The following is a 13,811-nucleotide window of genomic DNA, read 5'->3' as shown; positions in this document are numbered from 1 at the left end:
CACGCCTCTCCTCGATCACGTGACGTATTTAAAATAATTTTTACCCACCCGCCGATGCCCTCTTTACAGTCCCTTTAAACCACTGGAAACCAATAAGAATTTGCTATCTAGGTATTACTAAACATGCAAACAAATGAAGAATAAAACTTACTGTTCATATCTCTACATGGTCCGTAAATTTGACCATCATGGCAACTGTTTTTCCAAAGTGAATAATAGGGTGAAATAATTAATAGATAAAGCTGACGGCATTTCGCATTTCTCATTGTCGCTGTCTGTTCTTTGGGCTTCGTAAGTCACTGCGTTATTAAAAAAATATCAAAAGTGACATTGGCCTCGAAACAGCTGACAAAGAGCGAGTTCAAATTAAGGCAATTAAGAAAAAAATCGTCAGCCCTTTGTCGTGGACTCATTTTTTTCAATCTACGCCAGTTTAAATTAATAAGTATGCCACTTAAAGGGATAGTAGAGCATAAATCAACGGTTGAATTTAAATCGTAACATAGATGTAAGCGAGTTATGTCCTGTGTATTAAGAAAGAACATTTGAACATCTTTGAGGGACGTGACTAAAATTTACCGTTGACGTGCAGCGTACGCCTATTGTTTCGCCATACACAAATCGGTTGTATATGAAGGTACGTTGTAGCTAAGGTTAAGAACAGTGAACCTTTGTTGGAAGCTCTACCATTCGGAGGCTAGACGTTTCTCGTAACCCTAGCCGATCGCCGCGTAACCCTAAGCAAAAGTTACAGAACTGTGTCAAAGACAAGGGGATGGTTGTGTTAGAATCCAATAAGTGCAGATTGGTGTCTATGTATGATAGACAAAGACCAGAAGACGGTGGTGTCATAAGTGCAGATTAGTCTCTATGTAGGATGGACAAAGACGAGGAGATGGTGTTGTTAACCGGAATGTATGTTAAGCGGACATATAATTAAGAAGTACTTTAAAATGGAGTGTATCTTCGCCGGCCCGAACAGAAATCCCAATTGCCTTACACCAATAATTCGCTTTGTCCTTTATGATTTCATTTGTAGATGCTATGATATTCCACACGAAAGATTTGATCAAAATATTCCTGGAATGTAATTTCATTTAAATTGTACACTTGTTAAAGCATGATAAACATAATTTTAGAATTTTTTTCTTATAATTTTCAATTTTCATGGCAAATATTTTTCCAAAAATTCGTAATCTATAGAGGCTTAAAAAATATTTCGCCCACAACCGCATAGCTTATCTCTGTATCGTAAAAAAATACGAAAATGTAAAATCATTTAAAAACGCTACAAACGAGTTAAGGAGCGCATTGTCTTGTCAGAATCTGTTCGAATCAAACGTACACCGAAGAAGTCATTAGCTCAAGTAATCTGTGAAGATTTACAATGTGATTTGTGAAGTGATGGTGAGAATTTATTTTATAAACATGTTAATTAGCGCCCATGAAATAATAAGATTGACAAATATTGAAAAAGTTCGCGTTTATAGTTTATTTCGAACCTTGATGGATTTTCTTAAGAGACCGTCGCCGCCGTTACTTGATTAAGAACATAATTAAAATCAATAATTAATTGTGAGCCCAGTCAAACGATATCGACCAAGTACGACCGAATCATCCAAACTACGGGCCACAGATTTGGACGCTGCTAAAGAAAGGAAACCAACCCAAGTTTGAAAAGATGGACAGTTGTGTTATGTTTTATTTTATATATAATTTTATTTATTTTATTATTTTGATTATTATTTTTAATTTAATCCGAACATGACGCACTAACCAGGGCGAGAAACATTTAGGATTATTTTATAATTTTATTAATTTAACTGTTTTAATTACTAATATTATTATTGTTTTTAATTTAATCCGACTATGACGCACTAACCAGGGCGAGTAACTTTAAGGGTTATTTTATGGATTATTTTATTTGATTATTTTTTATTAGATTAATGTGTTTTTACCATTATTTTCCTTTATTATTTATGTTTTAATTGTTTTATTTATCTTTAATTTAAATTAAATCCCATTATATTTTATTTCAAACCTAATTATCGCCTTTTAATTTTTTTTATTGCTTTCGCCTCTTAGCAAGAGAATTGGGGTTCGATCCCGGCAAGTGGTACCTTGTGAAAAACCTGGGAATAAACCCAACCCTTCCCCGTGTTAAGTTTGCAAGTTCTCTTTCCAATTTTTTAATGAGTTTTCCTTCGTGATCTAACCCTGTTTCTCCTTCATACCAAAACTTAGCAGTAATAGCTTGTAAAGGAAGCTGTCGGTTAGCTTTAGCATAGGGTCAATCCCACACCCCTGAATGCAGTGTAAACGTGAGCCACCTGTTATTAAGCCGCAGGCTTAGCTTAGTGCGGTAAAGTGTAGATTATCATTATTATTGTGTAGATGAATTTGCCTGATATTTAAAAAAGACCCCATGTTAATTCTATAGAAAATTTCCAGTTTATGCCAGATAGTTTTATTATATTTTTTTTACCGCGGATTAACGGTAGATGAAAGAATGTTTTCAAGTAAAATTTACGATTAGTTACCCATTAGTTTACGTTGTAAAATTCTATTTTCCAAATTGCCGTTAACTGTGAATACGGTTTCGGAAATTGAGAACATGTTTGAATGAGAGAATTTACCAAGAGGAGCTGAAAGTTTAGCCTTTGCCAAGGCTTTTGAAAAGCCCGGCCACTTTTTTGGAGTAACTAACTAGATACGGTTTTTGTTTATTGGCTGAGCAGCGGAATCTTTTACTGTTTAAATTTAGTTGACTGCTTATTTTTGGTGGTGGCAAAGGGTTGATTTCTGGGTTGACCGTGAACGTACAAAAGGTAATTTTTAAGTAGACGACACGGTCACGTGAACAAAAGGAACTAGTCTCTTCAAATTCTAAGCCGCTCCCTACTTGCAAAGTTTCCGCTCCTTTTGGTATATTCTTTTTGTTTGTTTCGAGTGTTTTATCAGACACACACACAGATAAGTCCAGGACAGTACCTCTCCGTGACATACGTCACTCGGAGAGGAAATTATTTCTTTAGTTAGCACGTACTATTTAGGAGTGACATTCTAGGAATATTATTTTTAGCTTCCATGGGAAAGCAATTTGGTCAAGGCTTGATGAATCAGTCAGGTAGCCAGAACTTTCATCATTGTTGTATTTTTTTTCTTTCTTTCACTTTTTAATTTTCTGTTGACCAGCCTGGAAATGGACACGTTCCAAACCTTAATTTCCTTCCTTTGGTCATTTTCTAATATAACAAAAAATACTTTTGAAGTGACAGGCGTCGGGTTTCATAGCACAATGAATGTCAAAGTGCCAAAATTCTGAGGCAATTTAATTTAAAAACTCTTCAATTGCAATTAAAATATCGGCGAAAGGACGGTGACGTCGAATGTATGATGGTGTCAAGGGCTCTTTGTTGTTCCTCGGACATTCTTTTGTTATATCTTTTTTTTCTTTTAAATTTTAACCTGCTTGGAAATGAGTTCCGAAATGCTTTTCACACCTTGAAAATATACTCAGGATTCCATTTTTAAACCTGATAAGTAAGCGAAGCGTCCGTTAAGACAGTGAGCGTATTATGAACTTTTGTTTCCACGTCAAATTTTTAAATATGAAAATCTATTATTAGATTTTTTTATATAACACCTTACGCTTGGTGAATCAAGTGTAAAATTGAGTGACTGTGTTATTATACTTTATTACATTAATAATGTGACACCTAGTAGCTTCAATTTGCCCTTAAGTGGTAAAATGTCAAACAGGAAAAGGGATTTATTTTTTGCAACAAGATTAGGTTAGCCCAGAAAGTCTTAGATTTTAGTTAATATATTAATGTAGCAGACAAGGCAACCGGCTTTGCCCGGCAGGGTATTTATGTTACCTATCGGAATCTCATTTTAATTGTGGCGGTATTTTCAACCTCAAAAGACATAAAGGTCGTCTATAGGATGAAGCAAAACAGTATAGTCAGAAGCCGATTAGGCTTTACACATGAAGTACGTAACATGTGCCTGGGGGAGCTACACGATTAAAACTATTCACAATACAAAAGATTATTTGGGAGTAAGGCGTTAAAATGTTATAAATCTAGGTAGCTTTTGCTTGGACTATTTAAGACGCCGTGCATCTGTTTTTTAACGAGGTATTTTTCTGTTCTCGCCGTTACGGCAAGCCCGGCCGCCGGCGGCTCGAGATGCGCCGCTCGGCCTCAGCCGCTGATATCTAGCCAAGGCTTAGTGTAGTTTTAGTGTCTAATTTTATTCGCAGAGCTATATTTATGTTGAAATTTAAAGAAAATCTTATAATATTTAGTTGAAGACTTAGTAAATGTCTCGAAAAATTTCGCAACTTGAGCTTTAAAACGTTGAATATTTTATAACGCCTACGGAACGATACCGCAAATTCGCCTTCCGGGCTTCCCGGTTATGTCGACGGCGAGGTCGAGTCGAGGTCCCTCCCATGCAAGAAAATAGTAATAGCCGTCGCCGATTGGTCTGGCATTAAAGAGGTTATCTACGGTTAGGGGCTTATGATTGGTTAAAAGCTTTTTTTTTCGTCTGCTTAGTTTTTACTTCGGGAATGTCATGAAATCCATGGCCAAAGTTATGGAAAAGTGGGACTTACGTTGGTTGAAACACATGGAAATTATTCTGTAAAAAGATTTGTTACATTTCTGGCCGCCATTTTTCAAGATGGCCGAGGACTGAACAAATTTTTCTTATTGCTTACCGACTACTTCTGAGTACCGTTCATGCAAAACTTCAGCCTTCTATGTGAAGTGACATTTATTATTATCAAAAGTGAAAAGCTATTTACTTATATATACAGAATGTTTCTGATGAGTTTGGCATAAATTATGGGTCGAAAATGTTGTGTGACATTATGCCTGTGGGACACTCTTTTTCGAGTTATGACTCGAGTGTTTTATGGATGACCCCTTAAATTTAATTAAGAAACTGAATGAATGATTTCTAATTTAATTAACAATCAAATCATAACTCGATAACAGTGGCCGGACGTCAAAATGTCGCAGAACATTATCGACTGACCATAGCCCATAGGCAATCCCCCTTAATTTATGGCAGACTTATCAGAAACACCCTTAACAATGGTTTAAGTAGGCTCCAGCTGGAATTCGCAGTGTTTTTGCCAATTTTCATACAGTTTAGGTGTGAATTGTGTAATAAATGTGGTAAGGAAATCGCGTATTTTTCGTAATCTGTGAAGAATATACAAGTATACGAATTTTCCGAATTATTCTCAACACCATCGTTCTCTGCTCGTTTTTCGACGATAAAACGAGGTTTGTTAATTAGCAGTCCCCTACAGCGACGGAGAGATTAGACGCGTAGTAGCGGGACTAGCTATCAAAGACAGATGGCGTCAGGTGACGTTGACGTCTCCGCGACCACCATCCTGGCTTGGTTTCTCGCCAAGAAAGGGGTGAAATACCCTTAATTCAATTGAATATAATCATTAATTCTTTATTCCTTTTCGATTGCAACCTTCGTTAAGTCCCGTCGCTCTTGATTCAGTATTCAATAATGGGAACTTACAGAGCTACTCATTTCATCCCAGAGTGTTGAATTTGTTTTAAAGTTCAAAGGATTAACGTGGCGGTTCTTAGTCGTGTTTAATTGCGACTACCATAGTTGTTTTGATAGCTTTAAATCTTATAAAAGTATGAAAATGAAGCGTAATAATTTTTAACTCTCCGGGTGACGATAACGTCACGAAGAGGTATTACACTGGACGTGACTTAGTGAGTGTCCGTCACCGCGTTCGCAGTTTCTAAATATCCAAAAATTATTATAGAGGCATACGCTTGAATTCAAAAGTCAACAATATCTATGTTTAAAATGATTCTAGAAATGAAGTTTCATAAAACTATTTAACTAGAATTAAGGTAAATTAATGACGATTAAAATAATTAATATCAATTATATGTATTTAATTATTTAAGAAAAACCTCGTAATTGTGTCTACACTCGGAGAGGTTTACGTTCGTTTCCCAACTTGTTTTATTTTAAAATCGAAAAGCTGTTGTACTTAATGATGACGTCATAATATCACTGATAACTAAATTACTTGTGAAGTTTATCAACGTATCTTCTCGCTTTTTTTGATACTGCTATTTTGGACAAACTATGTTTAGTGCAGTTAATTTAGTAGCGAAGGTCTTCTAAGGAAATTGATTATAATTTGCAGAAAACAAATGTTCCAAGAAACCCTAATCTAATAATCTATATGTTTGCTTTTCTTTGCCTAGGCTTACGACGCTTCAAAACTAGAAATTTTTATTTATCGACGATCAGAGTTTCTTATGATTAAATGTGTTTTTTGAGAAAACAGTCGCATCATATGCAGATTTCAGCAACCAGTTACATCTTATCAAAAATTCAACGCATATCTTGGATATTTAATTTCATTCGTAGTAAAAATTTCTAAGGCATTAATATTTCAATATTCACTGTAATTTTGATATATTTAAATTTTGTGGTTATTGGCGCCACATCGTGTTAATTCCAATTCTTAAAATATGAGTTCCTAAACGAATACGTTATAATGCAAACTTTCTTTTATTTAGACTTTCCAAGAAACATATCTTTTGGCCACGCCTTATATCCTTGTGGTTTCCTTCATATTCATTACGCATGCCCTCTCAAACCATTTCTTCTTCTTAATATTTATGACAGGGATGTTATATATTCAAAGGAGAATTTGAAAAACTTCATGGGAATGGGAAACTGTAATGTTATTCTTAAAAAGGAGAGTGAAATTGCCGTAAAACGTTTTTAATAGATTTATAACGTAATTTATAATTATGAACAAAATGTATCAAGCCGAACAATATTATATTTTCCAAAATATGTTTTACTGAAATAAAAAACAAGAAGAATCGCGTGAATTTTTTTTCATGTGTGTATAATCCAGGAGATGATGTCTGGCAACTTAGAAACTTTGGGAAAAGTAATATTTATCAATTAAAAATGGTTGACTGGTCATTTTATTATCCATTTAATACGTCTGCAGATCTTGGCGTCCATCCGACCCAGTTCTTGCTTTTCCTTTTCTATAGGTTTATCGACGTTAATTACATAGGGAAGGAGTCCTTATGTTTTCTTTGATTTGATTGAATTATCCTTCGCTTGATTCTCAATATACGTAGCTCGGCAGCGATCTACAGGCTCGAAGGCCTCGCCCCCTCAATTCCTCGCCTAATAGATTAAGTATAATTCCCATGCTTAAACCTCGTTCCCTCGCTTCCCTCATTTAGAGAGATTATGAGGGGAAAGGAGCCTTCAATTGAGCGAAATCGATCAAGGATAGTTAATGAGTCTCCGATTTGTCCTTGACCTTAGAAGGTCAAACGTAATATAAGAGGTCCGATCGAGAATGGTTAAACGAACATTGAGGAAAGAAAGCAGTGAGCACGTGTAAGAAGGAGAGTCGAAGAGGGAAAGGGGAAGGTAGTTTAACCGCAACGTCCGATCTCTCTCTCTCACGCGCATCTACCCCAGTCTTGGAGCCAGACGTCACATGATCCATATTGGCCTTGACAAACCTCTGATTTTCTTGTCTTTGCTGAGCCTATTGCGCATGTGCGGAATTCTGACACCGAGCCACAGCTCGGTACCGGTTTTAAAGGGGGGAGGGTGGCTGAGGGAGATTTTGGTCTCTCCAAGCCTCCTTCTTATACGTGCTCGTGATTAAAATAGCGCGTAGCAAGTGTTCCAGACGAAGAGTTAATCTTTAGGACTCGAAGAACTGTTCAGCGAGCGCCCATTTAGCGTAACTTGACACGGTACAAAACATACCGTTGAATACATAATTGTAAAAATACGTCTAACCCTGTTGGTGACACGTTACAAAATAGTCTGCTAGCTTTTGTTCCCATGTATGGTATTTGAAATTTCATTGAGTTAGCTTTGATCCAAATTCGCCGAGGATAGTCCTTGTGGAATCCAGTGATCAATTTGACTAATAAAAGCTTCGACAGTTTTTTGGTTTACCGCAGTTATAAGTTTGGGTCCGCTGTTGAGGCTTCTAGTATTAGCAGAAGTCCATTAAATTAGCCAATTTTTTTAGCTAATTTAATGGACTTCTGGTATTGGAGTTATATTGTGCTAAATTCGTTTTAACGTTAAATGAAATTGCCAGACAAGTTTTTTAATCACTTTAGATTGTTAAAAAACATGAAAATCGTTATCCAATTTCAACAAATATTTTCCTTTAGATTTATATAAATTTTCGAAGTTTTCAATTTTCCAACGTTCATTTTTGATTACGTATGTGAAAATACCGCATATTAAAAAAGATGGTAATAATTATTTTTTTAAAAAATTAAAAACCTGCAAAACATAAATAAATATAGCTTGATATGAAATGAACGGACCGCCAACATAAAAAATTACTCAATAAACCCAAAAATTATGTAAAGTAAAATTGCTCGTAAGATCTTTTCGCTGTTTAAATGTAATTTACGGTTACTTAATACGGTAATTTATAAAGGTAAAAATACGGTATTTGAAAATTGATAATTAATCGCAATTTTTTGTAAATTTGTGGTATGTGGCCGACCGACCTGAATCTCTATTTTTGATAACCAAAGTGCATAATTTTATCCTATCATTTTCCGAATAAGTTACATGATGAGCAAGAAAGCATTGAAATTTTGGTTTTTTTTTATTTCTTTAGGAGGGTAAATTGCGTGATTCGGTGACGATGGGTCCGTCGGACATTCCACTGGAAGACAAGACAGTGACGGTTGTGTACGGTTCGGACCTGGTCAATATCAATTTCATCCATTTTTGTTGCAATAACCGCGAGGTGGCTCAAGAATGGACGGACGAGCTCCTGAAGATGGCCTACAATTTGTTAGCCCTCAACGGCGCCTCCACCAACTTCCTAGAAAAGGCCTACACCAGACTTTGCCTCTCCGCCGAAAGGGATAAAATTCCCGTCAAAAAGTAAGACATTTTATATTTTATTTTTATATTTAATTGAAACAGTGATGCTTATTGAGATTGAACTGGAAATATGAAATAAAAAGCCCTAGCTGACAGCGTGATATCCCACTTGTAACAGCAGGGAGGAGAGACTTGAGAGGAAGTAATAATGTGAATAGGTGGATTGGTTCACTTCGTGGCTAAACTCGTCTCTCCTTGGCGCTGGCTCAGTCACTCGCCACGGTGTACGCGCGCATGCGTCAAATTTAAAAACCGGCTTTGAACTGGAAGTGGGAGCTGGCGGCAGTGAAGTAACAGACACCACTCGCGCGTGCGCTAACTCGAATCGGGAGGGAGAAAGATAAAATCGCCTACCCTCCCTTTTTTCCCTTCCATTTATATTGCTGCTTCATTAACATTAGATTAACTATCCCTCTCAAGTCACTCCGTCATAAAAACAGACAAATGAACGTTGTTCTATGTCCATATTCTTACCATAACAGACGAAGTTTTCAATCTCTATACAATTTTAATAGCATCGTAGCCATGCACGTGTTGCGATTTAAAACTTCTCTCATTAGCACATTAGTAGTACGCGCGTCGGAATTGCCTAGTGCAATTAAAGTTACACGAGTCATTTGTACGTAAGTTGAGCTTCTCAGATGAATACACCGTTCCATTAATGGGGGTAGGAAAACCGTAATAGTCAACAAAGTCCAAATAAAAATATATAAATGGACTAGTCAAACTTCCGCTATTTTGTGGATTTTACATTTTGTTAGTCCGGCAGCCTTGTAAAGTGCACCGCGTTTCGGCTATCGGCAGTAGCAGACGGTTTTGTTTGGAAAAATTTAGCCAAGGGTTAATCGCTTAAGTGAAGTTTCAGCTTGCTGTTTCGCAACTTTAAAAGCCAAGACTAAACAGAGCTCGGCATTTTCTATCCATTATCCACAAATTGGTGGATAACAGATTATTTATAAACAACGTTGTGGATTTAACATGTAAGATCTGTGGATAATTTTCGAGTATGGATAAAGATAAAATAACATGGATAATGGATAGATAATGCCGTCGGCATTATGCCGAGCTCTAAGACTAAATGCGCTCAGTGCTTATAATCATGGGGATCGGTTTCCTATCAGAAACCGCACTAAAGGCCTGGCAGCCCGGTTGTATGAAAGCCCTACTTTCCCGAATAGAGTGGGGGAAAGCAATTTATGGAATAAATGGAACGGAGTATTGGGATTAACGTACTTTGAGATAGTTTCATGGTTTAGCTAACCATGTCGAATTTTCACGCGCTGCATTATTCTCAACGGGATTGGGCGTAGTTTCCAACCCGCTAAATTTTAATGGCACCAAAACGCGATGCAAACCATTCAAGTACCGGGAATTTACATTAAGATATAAGCCTAATTATTTTCATCGCTATTCTTATTTATTTCATTTAAGTAAAAACCTCTTTTAATCCATTCTTGAATCCAAATGCAATTGAAAAGTTTTTCCCCGTTTTTTCTAATACCTCCCTGGTAAGTTGCTTGAAGCTTCGAGGGCCCTGCGCATTGGGTGCCATCAATTGTTGTATACCAGGAGTTAGACGCTGGTTGGGTGACTGTATCTATCTTTTCCCCTTGACCCGAGAACCAAATCAATAATTTTCTCAGTGCGGAAACCTGTGGCCCAAAGTTTTCTTTTTCTATACTCACCAGCTTTACCTCCTTTATCCCGAGTCGATCGCTTGGCCCCTGGAATTTCTATTTTCTGCTCGAAAATTTCGTTCCAAGCTCGAGCCCTTGATATAATATTTTTCAGCATAAGTTTCTAGCGGTACGCAAAGGCGGTAACCATCGATTATCAGTGGAACTGAAATTTTACAGCCACTAAGCTTTGGACGTGGTATATTTTGAAAAATGACATCTATTGTAAAAGGCGCTTGATATAAGAACCTAAGACAAAGTGAAATTCTTTTTTCGATAAATCCTTTTTGGACCGAAAGATTTAAGAGACTTTTATACCTTGCTTATTGAAGGTGGGACCCGGTTTTTTCAACGGAATTTGGTAAAGGATTATAGCGCGCTCAACTTTAAAATGTCCAATTCGATTTTTAAAAAACGGTTATCATGACGCGTTCTCTCTTTTTTCTGCTTTTCATTGTTAATGCCATTTTCCTTTGACTGCTAGCAATCTGCCACCATGGAGTCGTATTGTAGGAGACCTGTAGGTGCTATCATAAGTTCATAAGATATGTTCCATAAGCTTGTCACTGGTTACTGAGAGCTTATCGTGAAGTGACGTGGGTGAAACGTCTTGCTACTCAAAAAGCGACGACTGGTGAGGCACCGTTAAAGACTTAGTATAGACTGAATAGGAAGGTGGACTGCAATTTAACCGAGTGTTGTCAATTCTTGCGTCGTTCTCGATCTAGCTCTCAGTAAGCCTCTAGCATTTCCAAGTAGGTAGTGTCATACTTGTCGTGCTATGAAATAAAGATTTAAGGAACGTCACATGCCTTAAAATTTCTACACGCTAATGGGAACAGCATTGTGCGATTTTGATTTTCGGTAGCTTCATTGTAAGTTGGCGAATTCAATGATTTTACCTTTTTTCTATAATTTTCAAGTATGCGATTTTAATTTTGATTGAAAAAAATCTGGTCTGTTTTTTGACCTTGATTTTGTATTTCAATATCATGATTTCAAGTAATTAGTAAAGAAAATAGGTTAAGGTTATCGAAATTATGGACAAAATGATGGTCCTCTTTTTTATGTCCACCGGGTGAAGCAAAATGAAACACAGGGCACATAAGCCGCGTTTACACGAGACACTTTGAAACCGTTTTAAACCGTTTTGGAATGTACAAAAAATAATATTAAGCTGATAAAACCAGAGATCTTTCACGAGAAAATGCAAATATTATTTTTTTAAAAGTGTTAGGCCTTTCCAAAACGGTTGAAAACGGTTCCAAAGTGTCTCGTGTAAACGCGGCTATAATGGCAGCGTAACAGACCATTGATACGGTTTATTGAGCTCCTGTTTTTAAACCCCGTTTTAATTCCATTTCCTCATTTTAAAACCGCAGTAGTTTAGCTAAACTTTTAGTTCGTTAAGACTTTGAGTTTGAGAAGTTGCTGCGGTAGAGGACAGACTGAAATAACCATTAAGGATCGAGTGCTTTGTGAAAGGTTTTTCGCTAAATCGATAGCGGAGAATTTCTCCGAAGCTGCTTAGCCATCTGACCACCAAACAGAGAACGGAAGAAAGTTGCAAGTGGGAAGAGAAGAAGAATGTCGTAGAAGAAGAAATTAGACCGGATGGGAATAGAAGCTAATAACGTGTCACTGAAAAGTATGTTACTGAAAAAGGTACAATTAAATTAAGATTCAAAAATCAGAAATCCAAATAACTACAATTCAGTCGCCACCCAGACGGAGATATTCGTGCATATTTGAAGGAGTGGGTTCCATAAAATGTTAAGGTCTAGTGATAAATTCAAAGACAAATCAACCGAGAGCAGAGTATGATTTAAATCGATGTACAGTACAATCCGTTTTGTAGTGGTGGGGCCTGTATCAAACTTATCTTCCATGAAATAGAGAGTTAATGGGCGTGTGTGAATTACGTTGCATTAACAGTGCTTGGGATTAACCTATCCGCCGAGTCGTTCCTCGCTTACAGTAACGTGACATTGTCCAATCGCTACTCCAGGAAACAGTACTTCTTGACACGAACTAATAGGGAAAAATTTTCTTGGTTTCAGCAGAGACAGTTCAAATAAGAAAAATTGTAATTACGAATTCGGTGACAAACTTTACTAAGTTATTCTTTCTAAAAAAATCGCATTCGCTATATGTTTGGTCACGGATACCTTGGATAGAACCCTTAATTCGTTATTGATTTACACTTGAAAAAGGATCACGTTTGAAAAATAGCCTTCACTGTTCACAAAGCTGATCTTTGGTCATTTTTATTTGTCAAAGTGGCCATTGGTTATATTGGGATCAGGTATAATAAATCAGATGGCCAAGAAAGAGAGAATTTACTTTTTATTAGAAAATTACTTCGAAGATGTATATTATTGGCTTCTATAGGTCAAGGTGCAAGAACGTGTGGGTGAACTTGAATGGTAATTCAACAAACTGCACCGATTCATCGAAAGTGCAGCGGGAGAGCTGAGAGGTCTACGAAAGTAGCTAAATGTTAACTAGGATTGATTATTCTTTTTCTTTTTTGACCCCTAGTTTTATTGCTGGCATCTCTGATTACTTCATTAATAATGGATCTAAGACGCCGCTAACCCATTAAGGATTGTATTTTAGTGGAACTCCATAGCATAGAGAATAAAAACGAACGATGGTCCATGGAATAAAACTTTTCTTCTGTACTCGTTAGAAAGCCATTGCGGTTTTTCCCTTATCTAGGCCATTAATATACCGTTTGCACAATTGGATACGCGCTACTGATTCGTTCAGAATTTATGAACCACTCCGCTATGTCACAATTTGGTCCGTATCTATATTCTCTAAACCTTTATAGATCACGCTGGTTAATTATGCTGATCTGAATTGAACTATAGATTATTTGCAGACGAACGGGGTATGCTAAACGGACTATTGACAATTATCTATAATATCTTTCGAAACCCTTTAGGCCTTAGACTGGATTCTTTGAAGTAACAGAAAGAAAGCTCTTATTCAAAATATCCCTAACAGAAAGCCGCACCCTCGAAAAAAAGCTGGATTCTAAGCAAGTCTGAAAACCAAGTAAAGGCATTTGATTAGAAGCTATTCAAATCATGGCATTTGTTTTTACGTAACGGATAAACAGAATTAGCAGTCCTTGTTAATCCGATCTCATTGTCTAAT

The 13,811-nt window shown here is 36.7% G+C and overlaps 1 protein-coding gene across 4 annotated transcripts in view; it reads left to right on the top strand.

Annotated features, from left to right (window-relative positions):
• Plc21C (Phospholipase C at 21C) overlaps positions 1 to 13,811 on the top strand; it is a 244,036-nt gene that overhangs the window by 198,962 nt on the left and 31,263 nt on the right. For all 4 annotated transcript variants that reach the window (XM_089848994.1, XM_089848920.1, XM_089848763.1 and 1 more), the window contains exon 4: positions 8,699 to 8,970. In XM_089848994.1, coding sequence (XP_089705120.1) covers positions 8,699 to 8,970 — 272 coding nt within the window. The remainder of the gene's footprint in view (positions 1 to 8,698; positions 8,971 to 13,811) is intronic.

The sequence above is a fragment of the Phalangium opilio genome, unplaced genomic scaffold, assembly GCF_054372755.1.
Source record: "Phalangium opilio isolate 3A_F unplaced genomic scaffold, DU_Popi_V2 ptg000002l_1, whole genome shotgun sequence".
In the NCBI taxonomy this organism is placed as follows: Eukaryota; Metazoa; Arthropoda; class Arachnida; order Opiliones; family Phalangiidae; genus Phalangium; species Phalangium opilio.
The sequence above is the reverse complement of the archived record's forward strand: the minus strand, read 5'-3'. Positions and strand labels throughout refer to the sequence as shown.